This window comes from Erinaceus europaeus, chromosome 20, assembly GCF_950295315.1.
Source record: "Erinaceus europaeus chromosome 20, mEriEur2.1, whole genome shotgun sequence".
Lineage (NCBI taxonomy): Eukaryota > Metazoa > Chordata > Mammalia > Eulipotyphla > Erinaceidae > Erinaceus > Erinaceus europaeus.
Genome location: NC_080181.1, coordinates 57,903,085 through 57,918,698, shown reverse-complemented (window position 1 = coordinate 57,918,698; position 15,614 = coordinate 57,903,085). Strand labels below are relative to the sequence as shown.

Below are 15,614 nucleotides of genomic sequence, written 5' to 3'. Positions count from 1 at the left end.
ACCCTGCTCTCCCTGACTAGTGAGGGCACCGGGCAGTGGTGACAACCCTGCTCTCCCTGAATAGTGAGGGCACCGGGCAGTGGTGACAACCCTGCTCTCCCTGACTAGTGAGGGCACCGGGCAGTGGTGAGAACCCTGCTCTCCCTGAATAGTGAGGGCACCGGGCAGTGGTGCACTTAGTTGAGCACGTATGTTATAGTGAACAAGGGCCCAGGTTCAAGCCCCCAGTCTCCACCTGCCGGGGAAAAGCTTTGCAAGTGGTAAAGCAGGGCTGCAGGTGTCTGTCTCTCCTCCTCTCTGTCTTCTCTCCCTCTCAGTTTCTGGTTGCCTCTACCTTGCTCTATCTGATGAATAGATAAAGAGAATTAAGAATAGTGACAGGTCTGGGTGGCGGGGCACCCTGTGGAGGTCCCGTATCAGCACGTGTGAGGACTTGGGTTCACGTCCACGGGGTGGCCTCCGAGCAGGGGAGCAGCGCGGCAGGCATCTGTCACCCAAGCAGTGGGGACTAGCCCCTGGGAAGGCCCTCGGCCCAGCGATGGCCCTGGCTGCAAAAGGTGAACAGCCGCCCTGAAGCCTGCCCACGGGTGGTGCGCACTGGGTCCCACCCACACTGGCAGCTCTCACAGTGGGGACCGCTGTGACTCTGTGCTGTGTGCTCCTCTTTGTCTGTGCGGGGGAGTGAGCGGTGAACTTGCACGAGACCCTCCTCCCCCAGAGACGGAGAGCCGACTTCCTGACACCCGCTAGCATGCGTGTGTCTCCGGCGTGGCGCCGCAGGTCCGGCTGCTGTGTCTTCTGCCGGCTCTGTTTGCAGTGAAACACTGGGAGAGTGGGACGGGCAGACTCGGACCACTCACTCACTCTCCCGGAGACTTGGCTCCAAGCCAAGTGAGCGGGAAGGGGAAGGGAGCCCTGCCGCCGCCTCTCCTTCTGCCTCTCGACCACAGGTCTCCTAGCTAAGAAAGCGGTGGAAGCCGGTCTGCGCGTCAAGCCCTACATCAGAACGAGCCTGTCTCCGGGCGGCGGGATGGTGACCCACTACCTCAGTGCCAGCGGGGTGCTGCCCCACCTGAGCCAGCTGGGGTGAGTTCCGGTTGCAGCGGTGCCTGGGCTCCCGCGGGAGCACATCACAGTGCGTGAGGACCCAGGCTTGAGCGCCCGTCTCCACCTGCAGGGGAAAGTTTTGTGATCCTTGAGCACCGGGGTGGGGTGGCGTGAAAGGTGCCGAGTCAGCCCGGTCAGACTGAAGGCAGTTCCAAGTCATGGCTATAGGCTAGACTGCAGCTTGACTCGGAGCTGACCCCCACCCTCAGCCCTCCTTGACGGCATCCCCGCGCCCCTGCCTTTGCCACCGTGTGTGCATGAGGAGTCTCTTGCATGTTCTGATTGCAGAGACGCGAGTGCAGGACAAACCTCTTCATGGTTTTATGTTTCGGGAGGAGGGAGAGGGGAGAACCAGACACTCTGGTTTGTGCACTGCCAGGGATCAACCTTGGGATCTCCTGCTTGAGAGTCTAACACTTTATCCACCTCACCACTTGCCAGACCACAAAACCTGCTTTTTTAAATTCTAGAAATGTTGTGTTGTCCATTCAAGCTTTTCTTTTTGAGTGCAGATTTGAGGTTGTTGGCTACGGGTGTTCGACGTGTGTGGGGAATACGGCACCCGTATCAGAAGCGGTTCTGCGTGCTGTGAAGCAGGTGAGACGTGCAGACGGCTAGGGCCTCTGCAGATGGCCGTTAGTGGATGTGGAGATCACAGTGTCTGCCTTCACACCAGAGCGCTGTTCCTCGCCCTCTTGCTCCAAGGAGAAGTAAACACCCGCGTTTGCGCAGTCTCCCAAATAGTTCTTTCTTTTTTCTACCAGAGCCCTGCTCAGCTCTGCCTTATTGGTGGTGCAGGGGCTTGAACCTGGGGCTTTGAAGCCAGAGACATGAGTCTTTTTGCAGAGCCATTGTGCGGTCTACACCCGCCATCTTCAAGGTCCTGTGTGTCACATCTCCGGAGGCCACACACGAATGGAGCCGCCCAGTAGTCGCCTCTCACCTCTGCTTCTCTGAGCGCAGCCACCTCCAGTTCCACCCATGTGCCCCACAGGACGGTCTCATCCCTTTGGACTGTGGTGTAGAGTCCAGGGATGATCAAATGACTCTTTTAGTGGCATTTTGTTCTTCATTTCTGAAATATAAATTCTACATTTACATCTTAATTTTTTTTTTTTGCCTCCAGGGTTATTGCTGGGGCTCAGTGCCTGCACCATGAATCCACCGCTCCTGGAGGCCATTTCTTTTTTTCCCCTTTTGTTGCCCTTGTTATAGCCTTGTTGTGGTTATTATTGTTGTTAATGTTGTTCGTTGTTGCATAGGACAGAGAGAAATGGAGAGAGGAGGGGAAGACAGAGGAGGAGAGAAAGAGATACCTGCAGGCTTGTGAAGTGACTCCCTTGCAGTTGGGGAGCAGGGGGCTTGAACCGGGGTCCTTATGCCGGTCCTTGCGCTTTGCACCACGTGCGCTTAACCCACTGCGCTACCGCCCAACCCCCTACATCTTAATTTTTAAACATAGATATTTTTGATTGTATCATTTATTGGGTAGAGACAGAGCAGCTGGGTTGGAAGTGGGAGGTAGAAGGAGAGAGGCAGAGACGCCGGTAGCCTTGCTTCACCACTCGTGAAACCACTACGGCTTTGGATTGAGGGCTCGAACCCTGGTCCTTGCGCTTGGTGTCGGGTCTGTTTGACTGAGGGTGCTGTCACCCAGTCCAGACTTGTTATTTCTGTAGCCCTTGTTCGACTTGAAGTGTAATCTGTCGAAGTGAATGAATCAGAATCAATTTTAGATCTTTATAAAAAATTCCTTCGTAACGTGAGGAATGAGTCAGTTTACTGGCTTGATCCTTGCATGTGGGATGGCAAGATGTTCCTTGATTGTCTTCCCTTCAGAAATAGAACTTTTGACCTTGTTTGTGTATGACTCAGGTTCTAGCAGTCACCAGTGTTTGCTCTGTGCCGTTTGCAGGGGGATTTGATTGCTTGTGGAGTTCTATCTGGTAACAAGCATTTTGAAGGTCGACTCTGTGAATGTGTTCGGGCCAACTACCTCGCCTCTCCGCCCTTAGTGGTGGCGTATGCCATAGCAGGCACAGTGAACATCGACTTACAGACGGAGCCGCTAGGTATCGCTCCCTTCACCTGCCCTCACACCTCCTGTACACGATCGCTAGGTGCCTGTCCCTGCGCCTGCGCTCACACCTCCTGTACACGGACGCTAGGTGCCTGTCCCTGCGCCTGCCCTCACACCTCCTGTACACGGACGCTAGGTGTTCTGTCGCTGCGCCTGCGCTCACACCTCCTGTACACGGACGCTAGGTGTCTGTCCCTGCGCCTGCCCTCACACCTCCTGTACACGGACGCTAGGTGTCTGTCCCTGCGCCTGCCCTCACACCTCCTGTACACGGACGCTAGGTGTCTGTCCCTGCGCCTGCCCTCACACCTCCTGTACACGGACGCTAGGTGCCTGTCCCTGCGCCTGCCCTCACACCTCCTGTACACGGACGCTAGGTGTCTGTCCCTGCGCCTGCCCTCACACCTCCTGTACACGGACGCTAGGTGTCTGTCCCTGCGCCTGCCCTCACACCTCCTGTACACGGACGCTAGGTGTCTGTCCCTGCGCCTGCGCTCACACCTCCTGTACACGGACGCTAGGTGTCTGTCCCTGCACCTGCGCTCACACCTCCTGTACACGGACGCTAGGTGTTCTGTCGCTGCGCCTGCGCTCACACCTCCTATACACGGACGCTAGGTGTCTGTCCCTGCGCCTGCCCTCACACCTCCTGTACACGGACGCTAGGTGCCTGTCCCTGCGCCTGCCCTCACACCTCCTGTACACGGACGCTAGGTGTCTGTCCCTGCGCCTGCCCTCACACCTCCTGTACACGGACGCTAGGTGTCTGTCCCTGCGCCTGCGCTCACACCTGTACACAATCTCAGAACTCTTGAAGTTCCCTCAGACCATCGTGCCGGCCCAGCCAGGCGCCGGGTTCTGGGTAGTCTCCCAGTCACCTGACACACTCTGCCTGTCAGAGCTCTGAGCCTCTGCGGGCAGTTTGCCGCTCTTGATTCTGTCCACTTGTTTCTTTTTTTCTTTTCTTTCTGAGGCTGATTTTTGTTTGTTTTTCTGACTGTCTCGTCACCCAGGTACTGATCCCTTGGGCAAGAGTGTGTTCCTGCGTGATGTCTGGCCTAGTCCTGAGGAGGTCCGTCAGGTCGAGGAAGAACTCGTCATGAGCTCCATGTTTAAAGCGTTGAAGGAGAACGTAGAGGTAGGACGCAGCGGTCACTCAGCTCTGAGCGGGTGCTGGCCTGCTTGGGGCTGCATCTTGCTCTGATGGAGAAAGGAGGCTGTCTGCTTGGGCATCTGCGCAGTTCCTCGTGTTGACACCCGGGCTTGGCTCCCGGCAGCACCTGTGCCAGAATTGGCGCGGCTCCCGTCTTCCCTCCTCCTCGCCTAGGGCCAGTGGCCACACGTGTCTGAGAGGAGCTGCTTCTATATGGAAGTTTTGTGTCTGGCGTTTTATGCCTGCAATGTCTGGTAATGAAATGCTAACGATGTGTGAGGGCCTGGTCGGGCGCACATATTACCATGTGCAAGGACCTGGGTTCGAGCCCCCAGTCCCCACCTACTGGGTGAATCCTCACAATGGTGAAGCAGGTCTGCAGGTGTCTCTCTGTCTCTCCATTTATCTCGCTCCTCTCTTAATTTCTGTCTGTCCTATCTAATAAAATAGAAAAAGAGAAAGGAAACACGGGCTCTGATGGCAGTGGATGTATAGTGCCAGCACCCAGCCCCTGCGACAAGCCTGGTGGCGGTGACTGCTCCTGTAGTGTATTCAGTCTGTTTTGTCTGCTGATGAGAGTGTAGGTCAGGGCCGTGGGAGAGCGTGGGGCACAAGTCTAGCCTGCGTGAGCCCCCACCAGTCCGGAGCAGTCTCACAAAGTCAAAAATTTCTCTTTTCTTCATGTCTGGGCCTTCCGTGCTCTGGGCCGACTGTTGAAGGCTAGAGGCAGGGGAAGGGCCTGTGGCACTGGGGCTTGTGCGGCGCAAGGGCGTCTGGGCTCGGGCCTGGGCTTCGTGCCTGCCAGACGAACACGCGTCACAGAAGCACCTCTGCGGAGCGGCCAGGTGCGCACGGCTCCCCCACACAGGGTCCACGGGTCGCTGTGGGCAGGGCCCCGGCGCAGCTACACGCACCGTCTGGACTTGGGGACAGCTTACAGAAGCTGCCCTCTGCTGTCACCCCGTTCACTCCACATGGAAAGGCAGGAAGAGCCAGGGCTGGGAGATAGCTTAGCCGGCAGGCTGCCAAGACAGGGGTTCGAGCCCCAGCCACCACTCGGAGGAGTACCACAAAGCTGCAGTGCAGTGCAGTGGTGTTTCTCCTCCTGTCCTCTCGTCTTTCTCCCTGTCTCCCTGTCAGTCTGCACAAAAAGAGTTTTCCAGGAGTTATGGAATTGTGCAGACAAAACACAAGAAAACAAAGGAAGGAAGAGAGAAGGGGCCGAGCGGTGCACCCGGCTGAGTGTCCACGTCACTGTGCTCGGGGCCTGGTCCCATCTGCAGGGGAAGCTTTATGAGGGGTATCTGCCCTCGACTTCTCTGTGTCTATCCAATACAGAAATAAAAAGGGAGAGAGAGAGCAAACAGTGATGTCCCTTCCTTAGAGGCAGCCCGTGGCTGAGTGTCTTCTACGCAGACACATGCAGCCGGCGTCTCTGGGAGCAGAGGTCAGAGTGTGAGCACAGGAAGCATGTCCCCAAGGTCTCCCGAGCTGTGCCGTGTGCCCAGCATCTGTCCGGGTGTCGGGGAGCTGTGGAGTGTGCCGGGCACAGCGTGCAGACCTTGCACACGTGACGCGCGCTGTGCTCGCCGTGCCGAGCGCCCTGGGAGACGCAGGGCTTACTCGCGAGTAGAAGGCGATCCCACACGGGCTCGCCGTGGTGTGGCGAGGGGGCTATGGCAGGCAGGTGGTAAGTCAGCCGTGGGGCCTTCCGGGTGGAGGGCGCTGTGGCAGACACAGCTGTTGGGGCATCGGGAGCGGCGATCTTTGCCCTCCGTGAAGTCAGGCGGGAGCCACCGGAGAAGGTGGGGCGGAGGCGCCCGCTCAGTGTGAAAGCGCTGGGGGCGCTGGCTGAGGGGTGCAGTGGGTGGGCTGGTCACGCTGGGCCAGAGGCTGCAGGGCAGGGCACACGGGGAGAGTCACCGTGCGACCTGTGTGGCTGATGGCACGCTCCTCGGCACGGTCGGTCTCTCTGGAAGACACTGCTGTTTCTACCTTCTTAGCCACTTTCACTCGAACCTTCTTGCTCAGTTCACGCTGAAACTGAACTGCCAGGGTGTGTCTAGAGGCTGATGAGCCCGGGCTTTGAGCAGTCCGTGCGGCCTGAGCCCAGTCACCTCTGTTGAAGCTTCTCTCCCTATATATTTTATTATCTTTATTTATTTACTTGGTAAAGACAGCCAGAAATTGAAAGGGAAGGGGAGATAGAGGTCTCTATCTAGGACCTGCAGCCCCGCTTCACCACTCATAAAGCTTTCCCCCTGCGGGTGGGGGCTGGGGGCTTGAACCCGGGTCCTTGGGCACTGATGTGTGCTCGGCCAGGTGAGTCACCACCGGGCCCCTGTTGCGGTTCTCTCTAGAGCCTGAAGCCCTTCTTGCCTTCATCTGGCCCCAGCACCCCCTTGTTCGGCTTCATGAGCCTTCTTCTGACTCCATTTTTCTCTGGGATTGACTCCGTTCACAGCTGGGAAATAAGCAGTGGCGTCTCTTAGAAGCCCCCGACTCGGTCTTGTTTCCGTGGGACTCAAAGTCGACGTACATCAGATGTCCTTCGTTCTTTGACAAGCTGGTAAGCACCGCCTTGCCCGCAGACCTCGCTCGGCACAGACTGCAGATTCTTGGGGCAGGTCGCAAGCCTTTCCTCTTTCCTTGCAGACCAAAGAGCCCGCTCCCCTGCGGCCCATCTGCAACGCCCACGTCCTCCTCTCCCTGGGCGACTCGGTCACCACAGACCACATCTCCCCGGCCGGGAGCATCTCGAGGAGCAGTGCTGCCGCTAAGTACCTGAGCCACAGAGGGTGTGTGCTGGGGCTCAGTCTCCCCACTGACCGGCCCCTCCACCCAGGGAACTCGTGCAGTCTAGCCGTCGCCCTGCTGCCCCTCAGCGGTCAGACACGCAGAGTGTCCTGCAGCCTCCGTGTCTGGGGAGCAGGGATTGGGAAGGAGACTTTGTGTCTCCCCTGGCAGATCTCGCCGGCTTGCCTGTCAGTGCTGGCCTCCTGGGGTGCACTCGGTCTCTCCGAATCAGTTTCCAAAGCAGTCTGGTTTACAGTACAGTGGTCGGCGGCTGATACTGCTTCTCACCCACTGTGTCGGGGTCCCAGGGGTCTGGACCTACTCTCCACCCCGCGGGGTTTAAGTGTGCGTGGAGGCGTGACGTGTGTCTCGCGCCTCGTGCATGTGGACTGCGCGCACGGCAGACCACGGCCGCTCGCTCAGTGGGGTACGGAGCACGCACAGGAGACAGGAGTCTCAGCTTCGGAGCCGCTGTTGCATTGCTAACAGCGTTCTCGGCTACTTTGCCATTTCATGTTTATCTGGATAGAGCTGGAGAAGTTGAGGGGAAAGATGGCGATAGACAGAGAGAAACAGAGACTCGTGCTTCACTGCTCATGAAGCACCCCCCCCTTAGGTAGGGTCTGGGGGGGCTCGAACCAAGGTCCTTGCTTGTTGCGACATGCACACTCTATAGCTGTGCCACTGCCCTGTTTAGGGTAACAGCGTAATTTTGAATCATGATTTGAATAAGGCAGTAAAGAGTCATGGGGAGAAAGGGGGCATTGAATATCGACTGTTCTCTTGGGTGTGAGCATATTTTCAAAAACATTGAAAGAAACACAGGTAAAATCGAGCCTCTGGTTTCCGCTGTGGCTCGGTGGTCTTGCCTGGCATGAACCCTGCCACGTGTCTGCTACGGGATGTCGCTGGTTGTGACGAGACAGACCGTGGCCCGGAACCGTGCGTGGCATTACAGACCCGGCGTGGGGTCAGCTGAAGTCAGTGACCGTGTTCACATCTGTAAAGCTGGTGTCCTGCCCCTTTGTTGAGTCTTGCTGAGGGGAGGGTTGTTGTACTCAGCAGTAAGAAAGTGACAGGCGGGGGGAGAGTATAGTGGCTGAAAAGTCTCTGGGGCCTGAGGCTCCAAGTGCCATGGCCGGTTCCCAGCATCACGGTGAGCCGGCGACAGGGCTCTAGAAAGGCAGAGAAGGCCGGCCCAGTGCTGGAGAACACCTGGTGCCCTCGGCATTCTGTCTTTATCTCTGGACAGCGGACTTGGGCTGTCTGTCACACAGACAGTTTCAAGCACGCCTTAGCGCTTTGCAGCGTTTGATCGTGCCCCGCCCGGAGTGAACGTTGACCGCCGTCCCTCTCTTGTAGCCTTACCCCTCGTGAATTCAACTCTTACGGAGCCCGCAGGGGCAATGACGCCGTGATGACAAGAGGCACTTTCGCAAACATCAAACTTCTTAACAAGTTTATTGGGAAGCCGGCTCCCAAAACGATTCACTTTCCGTCAGGACAGACGGTAAGCATCTACACAAAGTCGCTGGTCGGTGCGTGAGCAGGTGGAAGTGTGTGTCCAAGTCTTGTGTCTGTTTTGATCTCCAGCTGGACGTGTTTGAGGCTGCAGAGCTGTACCAGAAGGAAGGCATCCCGCTCATCATCCTGGCCGGGAAGAAGTATGGCTCAGGGAGCTCGCGAGACTGGGCCGCCAAGGGGCCATTCCTGCTGGTAACACTCTCTGCTTCCGGCTTTTCTCCGTTCCTTTGTAGTGTCCTGCCCTGCCTGCGGGTTACCCCTGTAAGTGACTGGGATGATGAGATGACGCTTGTTTGCCACAGGGTGTGAAAGCTGTTCTGGCTGAGAGTTACGAGAAGATTCACAAGGACCATCTGATTGGAATTGGCATAGCTCCACTCCAGTTCCTTCCGGGAGAAAGTGCAGACTCCTTGGGCCTCTCTGGCAGAGAGACGTTCTCTGTGGCGTTTCCTGAAGACTTGTCTCCCAGAGTGACGTTACAGATCAAGGTATCTCAGACTCTCTGTCTAATGGAAGCAGTGAACAGAAATTAGATTTGGGTCGGGAGACAGCCTAGTGCTTATGCAAAGAGCCTCACGCGTGACGCTTCCAAGCCCCAGGTTCAGTCCCCCTCACCGCCATTAGCCAGGGCTGAGCAGGGCTCTGGTAACAAATACAAAAGCTAAGTTACAGTTTCGGATGACTTGAATCCGCCTGCTGCTCAGCACAGCCACACCTGCCAGCTGCCTCTTCCTCCTCGGCTATGTCTGTCCTCGTGACTTTTGGTCGGGCTCGGTTTTTTTTTTTTAATATTTATTTTTATTATTTATTCCCTTTTGTTGCCCTTGTTGTTTTATTGTTGTAGTTATTATTGATGTTGTTGTTGGATAGGACCGAGAGAAATGGAGAGAGGAGGGGAAGACAGGGGGAGAGAAAGACAGACACCTGCAGACCTGCTTCACCGCCTGTGAGGCGACTCCCCTGCAGGTGGGAGCCGGGGGCTCGAACCTGGATCCTTACGCCGGTCCTTGTGCTTGGCGCCACGTGCGCTTAACCCGCTGCGCCACCGCCCGACTCCCTCGGTTTTTATTTTTAACATTTTACTTATTTATTGGATAGAGACAGAAATTGAGAGGGAGAGGGAGCTACTGTAGAGAGAGACAGACAGACACCTGCAGCACCCTTGCACTGCTCCTGCCTGGTCCTTGAGCGCAGTGACTGATGCGCACAAAAGCCAGCGCCACCACCCGGCCCCGGCCCCGGTCTCGTGTGTCCGCATGTCTCCGTCTCCTTCCGGAGGGCAGCTGACATGATGGCGTCCTTACTACTCTGAGTCCTGCCCCCGGAGAGGCTTCCTGAGCAGTGCCACCGTATCTGTCTCCCTCGTCTTCCTGTCAGTCTCTCAGCCTCCATGTGGAGAGAGTGTGTGTGGGGGAAGGCCACTCGTAGTGCTGGGGCATGGGGCAGAGGCCCCAGTGGAAGGCGTGTGAAGAGAGAGAGGGGGAGAGAGCAGAGTCAGTTACTCGAGCCGGAACAGCAGCGGGGAGGGCGGCGGCGGCGGGCACTCGATGCACAATGAACACGGGTCTCTCTCCCCAACTTCAGAAGCCAGCGTGGAAGTGAGTCTACTATTACTTTCTAAGATGTATTAAAGTGGGGGGGGCTCCCACGGGTGTGAGCCAAGGCGTCTTCCCCCGCAGGCCCTGCGCCCCGCACCCCTCCTGGTGGCTCGGTGCGTCGGGGGCTAGGTGACACGGCCGGGCCCTCGGCAGTCACCGGGGGCGTCACCAGGTGGGCTCGCGGGCGAGGCTGAGCTCGAGCGGCTCTGCCCACTGAGCGGCGCCCGGAACCCGCCGCTCACGGGGGCCGTTCTGCTCGTTCACAGACCAGCAGCGGGAAAGAATTCAGCGCCATCGCTTCCTTTGACAACGACGTGGACGTGATGCTGTACAGACACGGAGGGTTGCTGAACTACGTGGCGCGGAAGTTCTCGTAGCGCCTGCTCTCCACCCGGCAGGCAGAGGGCCCCGTGCCCGGCCCGGCCGTTCACCGCGGAGCTGCGGTGTGGGCACCGTCCTCGTCCACGGCTGCGGTGTCCACGGGCCCGGCGTGGAGCGGCCGTGACCCGAGATCCCACGAATGGTGCTGCTGACGCACGGGGCCGCGTGTTCTGGGAGAGGGGCCTCGCGTGGGCCGGCTGCGCAGACCGCTTTGTAAATAAGGCAGTCGTCGTCCTGCACGCCTTCCCGAACTCGCCCGGTCTCGCACCTGCCGACTGTCTGCCGCCGCCTGGCGGTTCGGAGCAGCAGCCCGCGTGGAAAGGGCACAGGGCAGGGTGCCCAGGGTGGAGACCGAGCTGGGCACGGGGGACCCGTCTCAGGGGCTTTCGGATGTGCCGTGTCTCTCAGGAGACGGCCGCGCGGCGTCGGCTCGCGAGTGTGTGCGGGACGCGGCTGGTCAGGCCCGGCCCTCCCGAGGGGGCACCGCCAGCCCCGACAGCCACTCGGTCCTGGCCAGTTGGGGCCCCGCCACTTCCCGGACGGCACTGAGGCGGTGTGAGCGTGGCTGTGCCCGCGTGTCCGGTGCGTGGCGCGGGTCTGCGAGTCTCCCGGCGTCAGGCTCGCTGGGCGTGATGCCCTGACTCCCCGCGGCCTGATGTTTTAGTGTTGTTACCTAGAATACCATTCCTCATTTTATTTGCTGAAGAAGACTTTCTTTAATCAGTAAACACTAAATTGTTTCCCTCCACGATTTCTAAATGACCTGATTTAAATTACGTGGCTACTCAGTCTGAGCATTGTTAAAGTCATCTCATGGGGGCCAGGACAGCGGCTGGCACGTGGCCCAGTTTCTCATCTCCCGTGCCGGGTGTCTGTGAGCATTCTCACCTCCAGCTGAGGTCTTCCCTCCATCCTGCGCCCCACACCTCCTCCCCTCAGCCCTGCTCAGCTCTGCTGATGGTGGTGCTGGGGATGGAACCAGGGACCTCCGGTGCCTCAGGCAGGAGAGTCTTGTGTGCAGAACCACTGTGCTACCTGCCCAGCCCCCGAAACGTTTTTAAAATGCTATTTGTTTCCGAATTCTTAAAATTGATTTCTTGTCTGAATCATTTTACTTGGGATGCCTGCTTAAGCTTTTAATTATATCTTTTTTTTTTTTTAATTGAAGCTGACCACCAGATAAAATCTTAAATCGTTGCTGAAAATCGTATCCTATTTTCTGTGTGCGTGTGTGTGTTCCTACATCAGATGTCCTGTCAAGGAGTTGGGAGACTTTAAAGGCAAAGAGGAGGCCGTTGGCCCCGCTGTCCCTTCTCCTCGGCTCTGTCCTGTGCAGCCTGTGCGCCGAGCGGGTCCCAGGTGAGCACTAGCCCGCGAAGCAGCCCCGACCCGCTTCCTGCCGGCCCGCCACGAGGCTGGGCTATGAGCGGCCTGTCTGAAGGCCCCGTGTCCGTGCAAGGTGCCGACGTCGTGGGTGTGCCTGGCTAGACGTCCAGCTGCTTCCCTTTCTCTCTTCCCCCAAAGAAGGCCTCTGCCACCGCCGCTGTGGTGTCGCTGGCAGGTGAGCGGGGGCCTGTGGGCCGCCGCGGGCGGGGCCAGGTGCCTCACCACTGTGCCCTCCGGCCCCTGCAGTCTTCGGTCACCGCTGCTGCGCATGGTGAGGGAGAGTGTGTGTGGAGCGGCGTCTGCCAAGCCCTGGCCTCTTGAGCCTCGTGCTCACCCGAGTGCCCCGCTTGTCCGCGGGGCTCTGACGTAGGGGAGCAGGCGCAGCGTGGCCCGGAGGTCGAGTGACTCCTGGGGTGCCATGCCGTGTGCACTGCCTCATCTCCTGTGTTTGCGCTCGGCCGCTTCCCACATGAGATGGGCAGAGATGTCATCCAGACAGGCTCACAGTGGGGACCCCCAAGTCCTGGGCTGCCCGTCCTCACCCCAGGGTGTAGGTGCAGGGTCTGAACAGCACGGCCTGTGACTGAGCCACGGGCCTCATGGCAGGGTCTGGACGGCACTGGCTGCTATTTGAGTTGGGAGCACAGTGGTGTCAGGACTGTCGGGCGAGCTAGAGACAAGGTGAGAGGCGCTTAGATCCATGTCAGATGCTGTGAACCACTAGATCACACACACACACACACACACACACACATATTGGAGGAAGAAAGGACCTTTTATTTATGTGTGGACCAGCAGCTCAGATCATTTTGGTAACTGGCACTGAACAAAGGGCGGTACAAGCTGACACGGGTGCGGGCAGAACAAAAGGCATCACCCAGAAGCAGAGGCTGCAAGGTCGTGTGTGGAGTGGGACTTGGACCCACCGCTCGGTCTGGCTGCCTTGCCATTAAATCATTTTTTAAAAAATTAATTCCTTTTTGTTGCCCCCTTTTTTTATTGTAGTTATTGATGTCGTCGTTGTTGGATAGGACAGAGAGACATGGAGAGAGGAGGGGGAGATGGGAAGAGAAAGACAGACAGACACCTGCAGACCTGCTTCACTGCCTGGGAAGCAACTCCCCTGCAGGTGGGGAGCCGGGGGCTCGAACTGGGATCTTTATGCCGTCGTCGTGCTTTGCGTCACCTGCGCTTAACCCTCTGCGCTACCACCCGACTCCCACCATCAAATCATTTTTAATGGAGTGTATCACCACATCTCGACCCTTGTTATAAAGTGCTTCGTGGCACAGACGCTGACTCGGAGTCGGAGTACCATCCGGGGGGTTGTGCCTGCATGACTCCACCGCTCCCGGCAGCCGGGGCAGCCCGGACACAGCGACGCCTGCACACAGGTGCTGAGGGCGTTGCCCTGCGGGGGAGAAGCCGGCCCGGAGCTTGAGACGTACGTGGCCCTGCTGCTCCCTCCCCGCGGGCGCTACCCTGCACTTGAAGTCGGTTGGCTGTCTGCCCCGTGCTGGTCCACACCCTGGGCTGAGCCCCTGGCACCATCACATCACCCAGTGTCCTTTCTGCATGGACCACTTCTGCCCCCACGGGGCACGGTGAGGACTCGGCCTTCTCCTTTTGCCCCACCGCTTTTGGAGGCTTGAGCCCCGTCCTCCCCATGTCCCCTGTGTGCTCTCCTGGGTGAGTCACCCCGGCCTCTGGGTCCCTGTGAAGTCAGGAAGTCGCCCTGCCGCCCAGGGAGCAGGCAGAGTGCAGGCCCGCCCGGCCAGGGAGCCGGCCGCCATGCCTGTGAGGGGTCACCTGAGCCCTGCCGGCCCACGCGGGGGGGGGGGGGGGGGGGGGGGGAGGGGGCGTGTCTCCCAGCTGCCGAGACTCGGCCAGACCCGTATGGCCGCCGCTGTCTGGCTTCTTTTTCCACAGAGAGGGAGACAGCGGCCCGGGCGCCCCTGGTTGCCTGGTCGACCCGACGCTGAGCTGGGTGGCCCGGTGAGCCCGCAGCAGGGCCCCTCTTCAGGCTGTGGGAGCGCCGGCCTGGTGAGTGAGCTTTGTGGTGGGGTGTGGGGTGACCCCTGACCAGCCTGCACCGTCTGCTTTGGGGGCTCACTGCGCTGGGGCTGCAACTCTGGGGGAGCCTGGGCTGCTGCTGAGCCCACGGCCAGCCCTGCCCCTTGGCAGACAAGCCGGGGGTGCCCTGCCCCCCACCTCCCCTGCCCTCGCTCTGCCCTCTGCCCTCTGCCCTCTGCCCCTGCACCCTGCCCTGTTGGGTGGGCTGTCACGGCCGACTCCTGAGGCACTCTGCACACTGCCCCATGTGGGCTCGGACTCGCCGCACACGGGCCCAGGCTCCGGCCCTCACGGAAGCAGAGGAAGAGCTCGGAACCACCGGGCTCCTGGTGGCGGTGCAGCCTCCCCTCCCAGCAATGCCCCAGTCACGGCACCCGGGCTCACCTGTCAGACGCCACCCCCGCTGCGGCCGCCCTTGATTATGCCACCTGGCAAGGGCTGGGATCCCCAAGCTCGGCTCTAGGATGGGTGAGCTTTGGCTCAGCTCTCAGCCTCCCCCAGGACGGAGGGTCCTCTCAGTGGTCCTCTCTGAGCACCGGCTCCTGTGGCCGTCCAAGGGCTCACGGTGCAGTGTGACCACCAGGTGGGCAGAAGCTGCATCCCCACGAGTGCTCCCTGCCTCATTCCCAGAGACACCCAGAAGTTGAGAGGAAGGGGAAGACAGGGAGAGAGACAGAGAGACTCCTGAAGCCCCCTGCCAGGCCGCAGACCCCACGTGTCCACAAGGTGGCAGCAGAGGCACGGCCAGGTGTCTCCTGCAGGCAGGCCGGCTCCACCATGACACCCTGGGCTTGTGTCTGGCCACAGGGCAGTGGACGGACGGACTGGCTGGGAGGCTCATGGCACCTGCTCTTCCCACGTTTCCCCTCAGGTCTGTGTCAGGGACTCCCGGCAAACTGCACGTCCCTGGCGGACGGGCTCCTCCTCACTCAGCGCGAGGCAGCGAGGCTGAGAGCCCGAGTGGGAGGAGGGCAGAGGGAGACGGGTGAGGTCTGGGGGCAAGGAGGGGAGGGCAGGAGCCCCCCAGCAGGCCCTGGCTCTGGGACGTCCCTGGGAGCTGCCCTTGGGGCCAGGGGCTGGGACCCGGGGCCGGGCAGCCGCTCCATGCTGAGCTGTCTCCCCGCACCTGCCCTGGAGATCACCAGAAATTGAGAGGAAAGGGAGATAAGGAGGGAGAGACCCCTGCAGCCCTGCTTCCCCACTTGTGAAGCTTTCCCCCTGCAGGTGAGGGCCAGGGGCTTGAACTTGGGGCCTTGCTCACTGTAATGTGAGTGCTCAAGCAGGTGCAGCCCGGCCAAGCCCTGAATAAAAGTATTTAAAGCCGGACTGTCCGGGCCCTGTGGCCAGACGAGCCTAGATGTCATGATGGAGCCCGCCTGCCTGCAGGAGACACCTGGCCGTGCCTCTGCTGCCGCCTTGTGGACGCGCGGGGGACCGCGGCCTGGTGGAGACACCTGGCCGTGCCCATGCTGCCGCCTTGTGGACGCGCGGGGGACCGCGGCCTGGTGGAGACACC

The 15,614-nt window shown here is 59.4% G+C and overlaps 2 protein-coding genes across 2 annotated transcripts in view; one reads left to right on the top strand and one right to left on the bottom strand.

The window, feature by feature from the left end:
* The window catches only part of IREB2 (iron responsive element binding protein 2), a 41,081-nt gene extending 29,235 nt beyond the window's left edge, over nt 1-11,846 (top strand). Inside the window, exons 13-22 of the mRNA XM_016187128.2 lie at nt 951-1,086; nt 1,620-1,704; nt 3,023-3,179; nt 4,201-4,325; nt 6,805-6,909; nt 6,996-7,138; nt 8,499-8,646; nt 8,730-8,852; nt 8,963-9,148; nt 10,525-11,846. Of these exons, the coding sequence (XP_016042614.1) occupies nt 951-1,086; nt 1,620-1,704; nt 3,023-3,179; nt 4,201-4,325; nt 6,805-6,909; nt 6,996-7,138; nt 8,499-8,646; nt 8,730-8,852; nt 8,963-9,148; nt 10,525-10,635 (1,319 nt within the window). The 3' untranslated portion in view covers nt 10,636-11,846. The remainder of the gene's footprint in view (nt 1-950; nt 1,087-1,619; nt 1,705-3,022; nt 3,180-4,200; nt 4,326-6,804; nt 6,910-6,995; nt 7,139-8,498; nt 8,647-8,729; nt 8,853-8,962; nt 9,149-10,524) is intronic.
* Nucleotides 1-15,614, bottom strand: part of STARD5 (StAR related lipid transfer domain containing 5) — a 130,923-nt gene that overhangs the window by 52,806 nt on the left and 62,503 nt on the right. The window lies entirely within an intron of this gene.